This window comes from Glycine soja, chromosome 8 (assembly GCF_004193775.1).
Source record: "Glycine soja cultivar W05 chromosome 8, ASM419377v2, whole genome shotgun sequence".
NCBI lineage: Eukaryota > Viridiplantae > Streptophyta > Magnoliopsida > Fabales > Fabaceae > Glycine > Glycine soja.
The window spans coordinates 1,687,698-1,701,295 of NC_041009.1; the positions used below are offsets into that span (position 1 = coordinate 1,687,698).

Here is a 13,598-nt window from a genome sequence, read left to right on the forward strand (position 1 = left end):
TCTTCCTCTCTTTTTCTAGTTCTAGTATTAGATAATTTTACAAACTAAAAAATGTCTATGTAAAGTCCACTGCAATCTATCTATTTAGGAGTCGCTATCTTCACTGTGTGAATGATTGATGATCATTTCCATCATTCCATAATTCTCCAATCAGCAATTGCAATAACAGGCTCATTGGCTCAGGCATTAGCACTTACTTACTTGAATGTTCTACCATCTATATATATTATTTTCATAAGAACTGGAAGGGACCATTTTTTTAAGTTTGAAATATGTCTCCTTCCAAACTGTTTAATAAACCAAACTCGGCTTGTTAAGTAGCCGGGTCGTTAAGTCTGTTATTGCAGTCGCGTGTTCATAATCAGAGGGGTTGAATCTCGGAGCCCTTCTACTTCGCCTTTTTATCTTTTGAGATAAGAAAAACTTGGATATAAATTGTGAGGAAATACAAATGATGTATCTAAATTTTGACTTGAAACCCCCTTTATTTTTCTGGTCCAAAACTCTAATAATCTGTCTAAGAATTTGCATCACAAGAAAAATATAAAACAAAAAAGTGTGGGGTACCTTAGTTGACTTTAGTTGCAGACAGTGAATTTTATCATGTGTTTTCACATCTCACCTGTATTGTCAATTGAATCTCAGAATATTTGAGGCACTGATCTATATTATTTAGTCCAGAGCTTCAAACTTCGGTTAAGGGTCTCTTTGTCAGGAGAGGAGATGGATATTTAACTATGATTTCTCGTGTTAGGAATGTTAATAGCAGGCCTTTCATCTTCTCCTTTGCATATCATACATATTTCTCTTTCTCTGATATCAGGATGTAACAATACTAAAAGCACTTAAAAAAAACTACATTTAAGTTTTGTCCATACCATTTTTTTTAATCAAGTTGGGTTACTCAAAGTTAAGTGTATGCAAGGCCAGGGCTTAAGATCTTATGATATTTTTTTTTTTTGTGTTAATGCAGAATGAGGTAGTTATTCTAGATCATGAAAAGAAGCAAAGAATTGTATGGTCCCTTGCACTTTAAATGAAATGCTTAATGACGTTGGTAGGTTTGTGTCATTTCAAATGCAATGTAACAACTTAAACAAACCATTGCATAGCTGTTTGGAATCCTTGGGAGAAAAAATACAAGGCAACAGTGGATTTGGGTGATAAAGAGTACAAAGCAATTGAGAAACCAATCACTTTGAATTCAGGCGAATAATGAACTGGCTGCTTGGAGCTCTATATGGTCCCTTCAACTTGATATGAAATGAATGGAGATGCAAATAAAGTAGGATGAATTTTAGCTGGAGTAATTTGCATGTATTTTGTTATCAAAATTGAAATTTTATTTTGACAAAAAATATCTAAGGCAGGTGCTGGAGTTGTCTAATAAACTACCAAAAACACCCAGCATTCTTTTTGGCAAGTGATGAAGCTGTCAATGCCAACTGAAACGTACAAGTGATAAGATTGTAAATAAAAAGGACAAACCATAAAAATGAAGTTCAAGCCCTTTTTCCCAAAACAGAAGTCCATATGTAGTTTTGTTACGGTGAATTGGAAAATGGAAAACCTCCACCCCATTTTGCATGGAAGAAAAAGAGAGATAAGAAGGAAAAAATAAAGTTAAAAGAAAGAGAAACATGAGATAAAAATGGGGTAAAAATAAAACAAAGAAAATAAATGTATGTTTATAATAAAGCAGCTGAATTTTGAGCTTGCTGTTAATGGAAGTGCTTTCTTTGAGTTTAAGCTGGAAACATTTTTTTAATGGATGCTTGACAATTTTTTTTCTTTTTATGAAAGCTGAGCACAAATTTTGATCGTATGAAATTGGAAGGGTATTATGGAGAATGAATTTTAAAAGAAAAATCAAAAGGGATTGGGCTTCTGAGGTAAACTTGTGTAAAAGGTCAGCACCATTATCTTGTGCATTTGGCAGACGAGAAAACACAAATGGGTCATGCTGATCTCCCTTGTATCAAATAATAATGATATTATGTTTGTAGGGATGTGTTCTGTTTAGTGCTCTCTTGGGCAATTTAAATGGGATCAGACTCTTCTAAGAAGAAAAGACAACTTAAGAAAAAACAACAACGTAATTATCTTTTGTGCTTTTGCAGAACGATAAATTAATATCGATCTAAAAAATTTACAAACAAGGCATTGAAGTTAACTCAATTCTACAAAGAGTCTATTTGTTTAAACTTTTTTAAAAAAAAAAACAAAGTTTAAAAATCTCAGAGCCCAAAAAGTAGGACTATTCCCCATCATACTTCAACATTCCCCCACCCAATTGACCCATCAAACTATAAAAACTTTGAACTAGTCACGAAACACTTGCATATGAACAAGTCATCGTTGTATGTCTTCCCCACACCACAGGATAACTTCTGGCCCTCCTTTAACCAAACTAACTTACAAACAGTACAGTCTCAGCCACTCCATACAGAATTCAACACCAAAAAGCAGGCAAAATTATTAAAGGCGATGAGAATAGTTGAGTAAACTTTGCAATATTAGAGGTCGTAAAAACGCACTATTGTAGTGAATGTTCCTCATACAATGACATTTAACTAAAAATATTCCATTCTAGAAGTAATCTACAAACAATAATTGGATGGTTCCTAAACAAGTAACTGTTTATTTTAATTTCTATTGGAAAGGAAAAAAAATGATTGTTACACATTACAATAAAATTTTGGATCTTTATTAATTAATCGTGTGTGAGAAACTAGATCCTTAATTTGCGAACTGCTTGATCCAAAATTAAATTTGAGTCTTTGTGCATTTAATTATTCTCATCTAAACTAAACTCCAAGCCAAAAAGTAAAAACTAATTTGTCACAGGGCTGTATGCACCGTCTACCAAACCAAACATTATTCCATGTTATCGCTTTTGCATGACACAGATGCACAATCCTAATGAGGGATTGATCCACATTCCCTCCCGACCAACCGTTTTTCTGGACAATGACCTGTGTATTAAGGCTTTGTTATGATAGCCATCGAAGAGGACAGAGGTAGTTTAGACTTTAACGTTGGCAGTTGGAGGAAAAAGACAATCATAATTTGGACTGTTTTTCTTCTTATCTTGTTTCTTGTTTCTTTTTCTTAAACCTCAATTCGCAAAACGATTACCGTACTATATCATTGAGCAGCAAAGGATTGAGCGTGGAACGCTAATAGTGCTAATGCCACATGTACCCGTCTCCTATATTATGAATTTAAGGCTAGTCTTTTTTATGTACAAATTTGAACTTAAGATCTTTTATAAATTAATCATCCAAACTTTTCATTGGATTAGTACGTTTGATGAAGATTAACTGTATTCTTTATTGGAGACTTGAACGATATAGAATCATTGTTGGAAAAAAAAAATCTTCATTCTAATATGTAGCGCAATTATATATCTAAAATTTTGTTTCAATAATTTATTAAGCTGAAACAATTTCGTCATTGGAACTCGAGACCATCCTTAAAATCAATTACTTTTTATTCATTCTGAAAATCAATTGTTTAGATTTAATCAAACTAAATTTATAATCTCATTTTTACTGTTAAATATTATTATTCTTTATTTTTTTTAATATTATCTACTTATACTCTTTTATTTATTTATACTAATTATATTTTTTTATAATTTTAGATATTGTTTCTGTTAAATGTTTTAATTTATATTTTAAAATTGTATTTAAAATAAAATATTTGTATACATGATTTTGTAAAATTCTTGAGTTAGAGTAAAGAATTTTATAGTACTGTGGACTAATTCTAAATCATTATAGAAATAAATTTAAAATAATTATAAAAATGAACAATACTATTATATATGACAACTTATAATTGGATGATGGTATAGTTTTTTTTTTTATATTATCAACATGTTCTAATTAAATTCTTAAAAAAACGAGTAAAATAAATTATGTTTTAAATTTTTCATATACAAAACAAATTTACAATACAGTTCAATGTTAAATACTCAACTAAACATGAAAGTCGTAATTTTCCACTTTTAGTTTCATATAAAATCAGAAACAAAATTACGTTTGATAAAAACAAACCCAAACATGTTTTTTCTCTGAAAACTCCATGTCTCCATTCATATATAAACTTCAAAGATGAGTTAAAAAAACTCCACGAGGCACATCCAAATACAGTAATAGTTTTTAGCTATAAACTTTCAAAATTCACATAACATTTTTTCTTAAACTAGATTTAAATTCTTAGTTAAAACCTAAAAAACACTACTTACAAATTATTCCTTTGTTTGAAATATAAATTAAAACGTATTATCTACTGCTTTTGCAAGTCGCACACAGTCTGAAAACTAGTTTATGGTAAGGATATTTTTGTAAAAGAAATTACAAAAAATAGACAAGGTGTACAGACTACACAGAGAATAAAGGAAGGATGTTATTACATATATGCCTTTTTTAGGCTTAGTATATATGACCTTTTTAAAAATTTAGTTTGATTTGTTAGTCCATGTAAACGCCTACTATATATTGTGTAACCTATATTTAAATAGGTTAATCTGTTGATAAATCAAAACGAAAAAATCTTACAAATTAGGAAAATTAAAATCGCTGCTACTAAAAGTATGAGACAAAGATGAAAATAATATTACTACTATCTAATATTCCAATCAGTACCTTACAATTTGATTACTTGTCCTATTTTCAAAATTCTTGCCAAGTTTGACTCTGCACGCACACAAGCAAGCATTTGGGTGTTTTCACCCCCTTTTATAATAACTTTTATATTTTTTTTGTGGAATATAATAAATTTTATATAATCTTGCACGATTCCATGCATAACATTTATATTAAAAATAAAAACACATTACGTATCGGATTTGTCATCATAGTTACAAATTTTCCCTTAAACTATTTTTCTTTTTTGACAAATTCAATCATAACCTATCATTATGTTATCAATAGTCTCTTGCAGAGTTGCAGATCAAATTAATCGGAAAAAAAATTATATAATGTGGAAAGCCATCACATGATTCACACTAAACTTACTAATTTACCATTGACATTATTTTGCAAATTATTCGAAGAAATAAGTAAATCTTACAAAAATATTGCTTCTAAACGATCACTATTTTCATCAAAGCTGGAAAAGAATTTGCATAACATGCGCAATTGATGATGAGATAATAAATTGTGGTAGCTAGGATACTAGAATGATTAAAGATTGATATAATTTACAAAGATGGATACAGTAGAAGTAATAGATAAGATATGCTCGTATGTGATTTTACATCGAAAAACGTTAAACACAAATGAAATTGTATATGTATGCAAATTGTACAAAATCATTACTGGATTTTTGGGGCAGTTGTACAAGTCCTTTTTTGCGTTGGACCATTGACAACATTGAACATTGACTGTTTGTCGTTTTTGTAAAAGGGCTAATGATCATTTCGCCACTCACCACTCACCAGCCACTTAAACCTACTACTCATTGCTCCCACCTCCCCACATTATTCTCCTAAAACAGGTAAATTAACGAGTAGATTAAGTTGAAGGTCTTTATCGAGTTAATTGTATGATTATACACTAGAGTTACTAATGATAACCTAATGGGTAGTTACTAATTATAATTTTGCTTTAAAAAAATCATATTTTTATAAGTTAATATTATCACACCTCTAATTTTGTTTTCCAACTTAATGCAAATAATGAATAGATCTACTTCAAGGTCTTTATCTTCTTGTATGATTATATACTCGAGTTGTCAACAGCTATAGTAAATTAGTAATGATTATACAAAGATGTGGAAGTTTTCAAGGTTACAAAGATGTGAAAGTAGTTTATATTAAACGACTTTTTTTTCTTATTTCTATCCAGGAAGAAAGGAAAAAAAATAGATCTTCAAGTGGGTTGATTGTTGGAAACTTTGGTTGATCACACACAAATATATGTAAGATTATGTTATATTATTTTAATAATTACATATGTCAAATTTTAAATAACTTATATTGTAAAAATGTAAATCTAACAGTAAAAATGTATAATGAGGTGTTGTTAATTATTAGATTTTTAATAAACGGTATAAATTTTTGTGTACTCAATGTGATTCATAGAACTTTTAATTTAAAAATTAAATTAACAAAATTTAATCAATCCACATGTTTGGTAATAAACCACAGGTACAATTTGAGCGTTGAAAACCCTTTAAAAAGAAATACTAGTAAAATTTGATGTAAAAATAAATCCAAAAAAGAAGGAAATATAAGAAAGGACCCACATGTGAAGAGGTAATTGGCGCACATCAGTGATCCCTATAAACCCATCCTTCCGTGAACTTATGAACAGCGGTTTTCCGTTCCAACGTTCACCGTTATTCTCTCTCTCCTCTTCTTAGTGGCGCTGCCATGCGTGTTTCTGTTACTCTTTGAGACGTTCCAATTCTTTCTCTCTCACTCTCACGGAGGAATAATGTCTCCAATGCCACTCACACCCACTTGGTAGTAGTATTTCACTATTTTCTTTTCCACTCACATTCTCCATTCTCTGTTACTCACTCTTTCATTTTGCATTCCTGGCTACTTTTAGCTTTGCTAACTTGACAGCACCATACCCATTATTCCTTCCCAACGCATAACTAGTACGTTTTTCTCTACTCTCTCCCACGTTTCTCTCTGTTAATTAATTAATTAATTAATTTTCTGAGTTCATATTAGCGCAGCTGCACAAGGTTAAACTTAAAGGCTGTTTTGTTTTGTTTCTTTTACGGGACAAAGAGGACATTCTTTCTTTCATCAGATCTGCAAAGGAAAAGAAAAAAAAATGTCTTAGATAGCCAAGTGAGTTTCAACTTTGCTTATCTTCCGATATATTTTGAATTTTCTCGATTCTGCCATCTCCTCTGAAAAGTTGCTACCGAATAAAGAGCTAAAAGATGCACCATATCTGCTACAAGTTGAACACACACGCTACTTTTTTATTAAAAAAAAAAAAAGAAAATTGAATATACTAGTATTATTTTGCTTTTTTTTAAAAAAAAAAAAAAACTTAAAAAACACAGCCTGCGAGCTCATTCTTTTATGCACAAGTTTCTCAGTGTCCGCTTCTACTTTCTTAGACAATATTCTAGGAATCAGATTTCCTTTTCCAGTTTCCACACTTTTTTTTTTATTATTTTTCATTCTCTTTTTCGGTTTTCCCCTTTGTCTCAAGAGGGAGGGAACTTGTGTCTTTTTTGTTTAAACTAACTAACAAACTTGTGGTGATTCATTTAAGTCTATGCAGAATTAGTCTTGTGTTGCAGTGTGAAAAAGGGTAGAAGAGCAGAAGAAACACCTCGTTCCTTGCTGCTGTTTGGAACTGGAAGGAAAAATTGTGAAATGGAATTTCTACCCATTTTGTCTTCCATTTCCCTTTTGTTGTGTTTGGTTTTGTGGCAAGGAAGTGGTGAACCTGTTGAAGATAAGGAGGCTTTGCTTGACTTTGTGAACAAGTTCCCTCCTTCAAGGCCTTTGAATTGGAATGAGAGTTCCCCCTTGTGTGATTCTTGGACTGGAGTGACTTGCAATGTAGACAAGTCCAAAGTAATAGCAATTAGGTTGCCAGGGGTTGGATTTCATGGCAGTATTCCACCTGATACTATTAGCCGCCTCTCGGCACTGCAAACTTTGAGCCTCAGATCCAATGTAATAACTGGCCATTTTCCTTCTGATTTTTTCAATCTCAAGAACTTGTCTTTTCTCTATCTTCAGTTCAACAATATTTCTGGTCCTTTGCCTGACTTCTCAGCCTGGAAGAACCTCACTGTTGTCAATTTGTCCGATAACCATTTCAATGGCACCATCCCTTCCTCCCTTAGCAAATTGACTCAGCTTGCTGGTTTGAACCTTGCAAACAACACCCTTTCTGGAGAAATTCCTGACCTCAACCTGTCAAGACTGCAGGTGCTGAATTTGTCCAACAACAACTTGCAGGGCAGTGTTCCTAAATCCCTGCTAAGGTTTTCTGAGTCTGCATTCTCTGGGAATAACATTTCCTTTGGAAGTTTTCCCACGGTTTCTCCGGCGCCTCAACCAGCTTATGAGCCGTCTTTCAAGTCCAGGAAGCATGGAAGGCTCAGCGAAGCGGCGCTGCTGGGAGTTATTGTTGCTGCTGGTGTTTTAGTCCTCGTGTGTTTTGTTTCTTTGATGTTTGTGTGCTGCTCAAGAAGAGGTGATGAGGATGAGGAAACATTCAGTGGAAAGTTGCACAAGGGAGAAATGTCTCCTGAGAAAGCAGTTTCAAGGAACCAGGATGCAAATAATAAACTGGTTTTCTTTGAGGGATGTAATTATGCCTTTGATTTAGAGGATTTATTGAGGGCTTCTGCTGAGGTTCTGGGAAAGGGAACGTTTGGAACTGCCTACAAGGCAATACTTGAGGATGCAACCACGGTTGTTGTGAAGAGGCTGAAGGAGGTAGCCGTTGGAAAGAAGGATTTTGAGCAGCACATGGAGATTGTAGGAAGTCTTAAGCATGAGAATGTGGTTGAGCTCAAGGCATATTATTATTCCAAAGATGAAAAACTCATGGTATATGATTACCACAGTCAGGGGAGCATCTCTTCCATGTTGCATGGTATGTACCATTGTTTTAGCTCATTGTAATTTGTCTTCCAATTCACATATGTTCTTACATGTAATAATGCGTCTAAATCAAATATAAGTTAAGATATATAATCAATTTTACCATTTTAGATTAACAATATTCGTCAGAAAAACGGGTCTGTTGATTATTCAAATAGCTTCATGTTAGATATACATGTTCACTTGTATGACTTAGTTGTAGTCACTGACAACCATACCCAAGTGTTAAAATACGAAGGCTTTCTTAGACTTATTTTGACAAAACTTCATTGGTCTTCCTTATATAAATTTGACTAGTTTAAAATAAAGTTTGCAAAGTGAGAAAGTAAGGTATTTCCATTGTTTTGAATTAAAGTATATCGTGAAAACGGGTCTGTTGATTATTCAAATAGCTTCATGCACATGTTTACTTCTCTGGCTTAGTTGTAGTCTCTTTCAAACATACCTAACTGTTAAAATACGAGGCCTTCTAATACTTATTTTGATTGTACTTCACTGGCCTTCCTCTTATATACATTTGACTCATTTAAAATATTGTAAAGTGAGAAAGTAAGGTATTTCCATTGTTTTGAATTAAAGTATATCGTAAAGTTAACTCATTTCAACTCACCAGTGAATACATCGTTACTTTTTTTTTTTTACTTTACGCATCTCTTTACTTTAGAGGAGCCAAATCCTCCTCCTGTACATTAAACCTTGAGCATATACTTCCATAATATGTGTTGAAACATTTATCATATTTTATCCTCTTGGACTTCTCTCATTGTAACTCGTATCATACCAATCAAATCCTTATCGTTATGTTAATGACTGTTAAGCTTCATATTATGTACGCTTATCAAATATTGATCATCGGAAAATCATATAAGCCTCAGGAGGAAAGTAAATATGTTGGTACTTCTGTGCCTTTTCAATATTTGAGTGCTTGTATAACTTTAATGCCCCCATAGTAAAAACATCTTGCATTTTCTCACTCTCAGTGTACCTTACACACCATATTTTCTGTTTTGCAAAAGAATTCAAGATTCAAACTATGTAAATAAATAATTTGTCTTGAAAATGCTAGTTTGGTACATTATACACACGACTACATTTTATACACTGTCCTTGCGTGTAAAAGCCATTCTGCTTTCTGAAAATTTCAGGCAAAAGAGGAGAGGATAGGGTGCCTTTAGATTGGGATACTCGGCTGAAAATAGCCTTAGGTGCTGCAAGAGGCATTGCTCGTATCCATGTTGAGAATGGTGGCAAGCTTGTGCATGGCAACATAAAATGCTCGAACATCTTCCTCAATTCCAAACAGTATGGCTGTGTGTCTGACCTTGGCCTGGCAACCATATCAAGCTCACTTGCCTTACCAATATCACGAGCAGCCGGTTACCGTGCACCCGAAGTTACAGACACCAGAAAGGCAGCACAGCCCTCAGATGTTTACAGCTTTGGTGTAGTGTTGCTAGAGCTTCTGACTGGGAAATCCCCTATCCACACAACTGGTGGTGATGAGATTATCCACCTTGTGAGGTGGGTTCATTCGGTTGTGCGCGAGGAGTGGACAGCTGAAGTGTTTGACTTGGAGCTGATGAGATATCCTAACATAGAAGAAGAGATGGTGGAAATGTTGCAGATAGCCATGTCATGTGTGGTTAGGATGCCTGATCAGAGGCCTAAGATGTCTGAAGTTGTGAAGATGATTGAAAATGTGAGGCAGACTGATGCACAGACTCACTCATCATCTGGGAACCAAGCAGAACAACTTAAATTTTCTCAACGTGACAATGGTAACTCTCCTTCCACTCCCTCCTACTTCCAGAGAGGAAGTGAATGAAAGAACCTTTGTTTGTGATTTGAGTGCATCTTGTCAATGTTTAACTCCAAGTTCTGAACAAGAGCGTGGTTATTATTATTATCATTATTATTTTTTCTCATATTTAAGTTGCCTGAGTTATTTAAATACTATTAACTAGTGGGCTAGTATTTGATTTGACCCTGCCCAAAAGGAAGCGCCATGCGCTGCCGTACAGCAATCTAAGTGGTTATAACTTATAATGTGAAGCATTTCTTTTGTGTGTAAACTGTGCAGTCTTTACCAAGAAGGTGCACCTGTTTGTTTTTCCCTTGCAAGAGGTCTAACAACTATTACCTCTTGTTTATTTATTATATTAGAATTTTTTGAGAAATTTGCTTGGTTCCTCTCCAAATTGTCTATTGTATTTTTTTTTTTTATCAAAATACTTTAAAATTATTTTACAATTTACTTGTGATCTTATAATCAATAAATATTACAAATTAATAAGACAAATTTTTTCTGTCCTGTGAGGATTGGGAAAAAGGAGTAGTTAGATTAGTTGCCTTACATTAAAAAATAATAACTTTCTTCTCTTATAAAAATTGGGAAAGATGACTAGCTATAAACTAAAATTCCATAAACGCTCAAAATTTTTAGCTTCGTCCAATGAAAGCCCAAACATGAACGTAGTCTGTTTATGCATTGAGCTATGCTTGATTGATATTTTCAATGGATGTATTGAGATAAGCTGGCATACCAATATCCTATACGAGTACAATACGCGAGCATTATCAACTTTGAACTTTGAAGTATCGGTGCATCATAGATGATTGTCATGTAAATGATAGTTCAGTCAATGTTGAATTCAATTACCATTGGCCAATGGCCATGTTGAGGTTCTACGCATTCTAAAGATAACCTTGGCCTCTAGGACTGAAATGTTCAACACAATATTACATACTGGCAGAAATTACAACAGATGGGTGGTACTTGTCAATTATCATGCAATTTTTTTTCTACAATTATCATGCAATTTTTTTTTACAATTATCATGCAAAGTTAATCATATAGGAGTAATTCATTTCATTTTGTTACATAAAAAATTGGTTATGGAAAATATTGCAAGATGAGCATTGGGCTCATGATGACGCAAAATATTGCAAAGCTGGGTTCTCAGACAGAAGCTTGGGCTCGGGTTGTTTGGTCCAATAGAATCTCAGGCTTCACAAATTATGCGAAATCACTTATTTATTCAGAATGAAAATTTCACTCTCTTTTAATATTCTTCTTTTTTTCACACATTATCCTCACTAAATAAATAAAAAAATCTCTCAACCGTTTCAAATTATTTTCTTTCGATTGCTGCATCTAATAGAATTTCAATAGTTGTTTTTTCAAAAAAAAAAATCAAAAATTATAAAACCTTATATTAAGAATTTAACTTGTCCATTCTAAATCTAAATAACCAAAGATAATTAATTTTAATTATAATATAATCTATACAAAATTTGGATTGAAGTAAATAATTACCCCTTTGATTACCTTTGTTAGTTTTGCATTAGTTTCAACAAATTTATGGCAATAATCATTAATTCTACCAACCAAAATCACTTTTAAGTAATCCTTTTATAAATTGTGTTACTTAAATCTTTTTTAATCAACATTAACTTCGTGACATAAAAATCGTTATATATCAAGTGTGAAAATGTTCAATCAAATGCACGTGCAAACTGAAATTTGGATTTTTATGTTGATCGAACATTTTCGAAATTAGGAAGGTTCCATTAAAAGTTCGAAATTAGTACCGTGTGGACTGTAGTAATTCCTTTCCAACATCTTTTTTTGGTATTATACCTGCAGTAGGGGAAATTCCTACTCTTACAGAAATAATGAAAAAGGAGAAAGGTAAAGATCGTATTAATTACATGTGCAGCTAACTTCGGATATATAAGCAGATCAAGTCAGCTAGATCACGTTTTCAATTTTCCATTTATTACTCTGGTCAAAAGGATCTAACATCAAGGTCCATGTTAAAAAATTTCCTAACTTATTGAAGAGTCATTACGAAGGTGCTTAAATGTTTCCACCAACTTTTATAAATTAGCCTATAAAAGATGTCGATGCCATCCCCTTGCCGATTAGAATTTTGGAGTAGATAAAAGAGCAAAATAGAGTATTTTTTTATGCCCGCATGTATAACAATCAGATAGACTCTAATGCTTCAAATAATGTAACTCGTGATATTGCTTCTTGAATGCTTGAGACAGACTCTAATAAAATAAATGAGGTAATCTATGAGAAAGGATATACTCTACTTCATAGTAAATGTGCTGAACGTGTAAGCCTTTAAAGTGATTAGGAGTGAGATAGTCTCAAAATGAAAGCAAAACGACCACAAATTAAGGAATTTGTTACCGTTAGATTAAGTAAACATTTCATATTGTTCTTAAAATGAAATTATATACAAGCAACACAGTAAATTAATGAACCGCTTAATTAACTGAATAGAGCCTAATAGGAGGTGTGGTACGTGGAGTCATGTGAAAGCTTACATTGTCTGTGACCCAAAACGAGAGAAAAATAAACAGTAGGTGCTACTCTTTCAGTAAGACTCTTCAAACTAACACTAAGCTTGCTATCCATCTTGAAACTTGAATTATCTAATTAAGTAAAGAAGAAGCTCAGGGCAAAAAATAAAAAAATAAAAAAAATCAATGCTATTATAGAAACAAAATAGTATGTGTGTCATGCTTAATGTTTTGGAGAGGCGAGTAGTGCTTATCAGATGCTACAATTTGATGATGCAGCTCGTGCACATGGTCCCCTCAATACCAATATATTAATTAATTAATTAAAGGATAGCTTATGTTGTTCCATTGAATCTTAATTTCTGCCACACAAGTCTGTACCAATTATTCTTGCCCCCAAGAGTCTTCTTTTCTTAGGACATCCAAAACTATGAGTAGATAAACATGTGTCAGAAAATAAAATGAACTAATAAAGCGAAATGAATTAAAAACAATTTATGGAAACATTAGTTGAAGGGTTTTTTTTTTTAAAAAAAAAAGGGTTAAAATCGTGTAAGTAAACTAATAAATGTGATTTATTTTATTAACTTGAATTATTTTCTTCTCTTATAAATAATTGTTGGGATTTAATTTAAACTGATTCTAATTGATTGACTAAATCAGAATAATCAATAACTAATCCTTT

The 13,598-nt window shown here is 32.6% G+C and overlaps 1 protein-coding gene across 9 annotated transcripts; it reads left to right on the forward strand.

Moving 5' to 3' along the window:
* The first annotated feature begins 6,304 nt into the window (after positions 1-6,304).
* On the forward strand, positions 6,305-10,776 carry LOC114421062 (probable inactive receptor kinase At4g23740). 9 transcript variants are annotated; one of them, XM_028386835.1, is made up of 5 exons: positions 6,305-6,475; positions 6,564-6,615; positions 6,692-6,814; positions 7,251-8,591; positions 9,745-10,776. In XM_028386835.1, the coding sequence occupies exons 4-5, from the start codon at positions 7,355-7,357 to the stop codon at positions 10,422-10,424; spliced, it is 1,917 nt and encodes a 638-aa protein (XP_028242636.1). In that variant the 5' UTR covers positions 6,305-6,475; positions 6,564-6,615; positions 6,692-6,814; positions 7,251-7,354; the 3' UTR covers positions 10,425-10,776. The 9 variants fall into 9 exon arrangements, with proteins under 9 accessions (XP_028242636.1, XP_028242631.1, XP_028242634.1 ...); XM_028386830.1 differs by having other exon boundaries at positions 6,697-6,814; XM_028386833.1 differs by having other exon boundaries at positions 6,697-6,814; positions 7,260-8,591.
* The last annotated feature ends 2,822 nt before the right edge of the window (positions 10,777-13,598 follow it).

Bases quoted from the DNA above. Each gene is read 5' to 3' on its own strand.
- LOC114421062 (XM_028386836.1), top strand. From the start codon at position 7,355: ATGGAATTTCTACCCATTTTGTCTTCCATTTCCCTTTTGTTGTGTTTG. The intron at 8,592-9,744 runs GTATGTACCATT...TGAAAATTTCAG, and splicing joins CATCTCTTCCATGTTGCATG to GCAAAAGAGGAGAGGATAGG.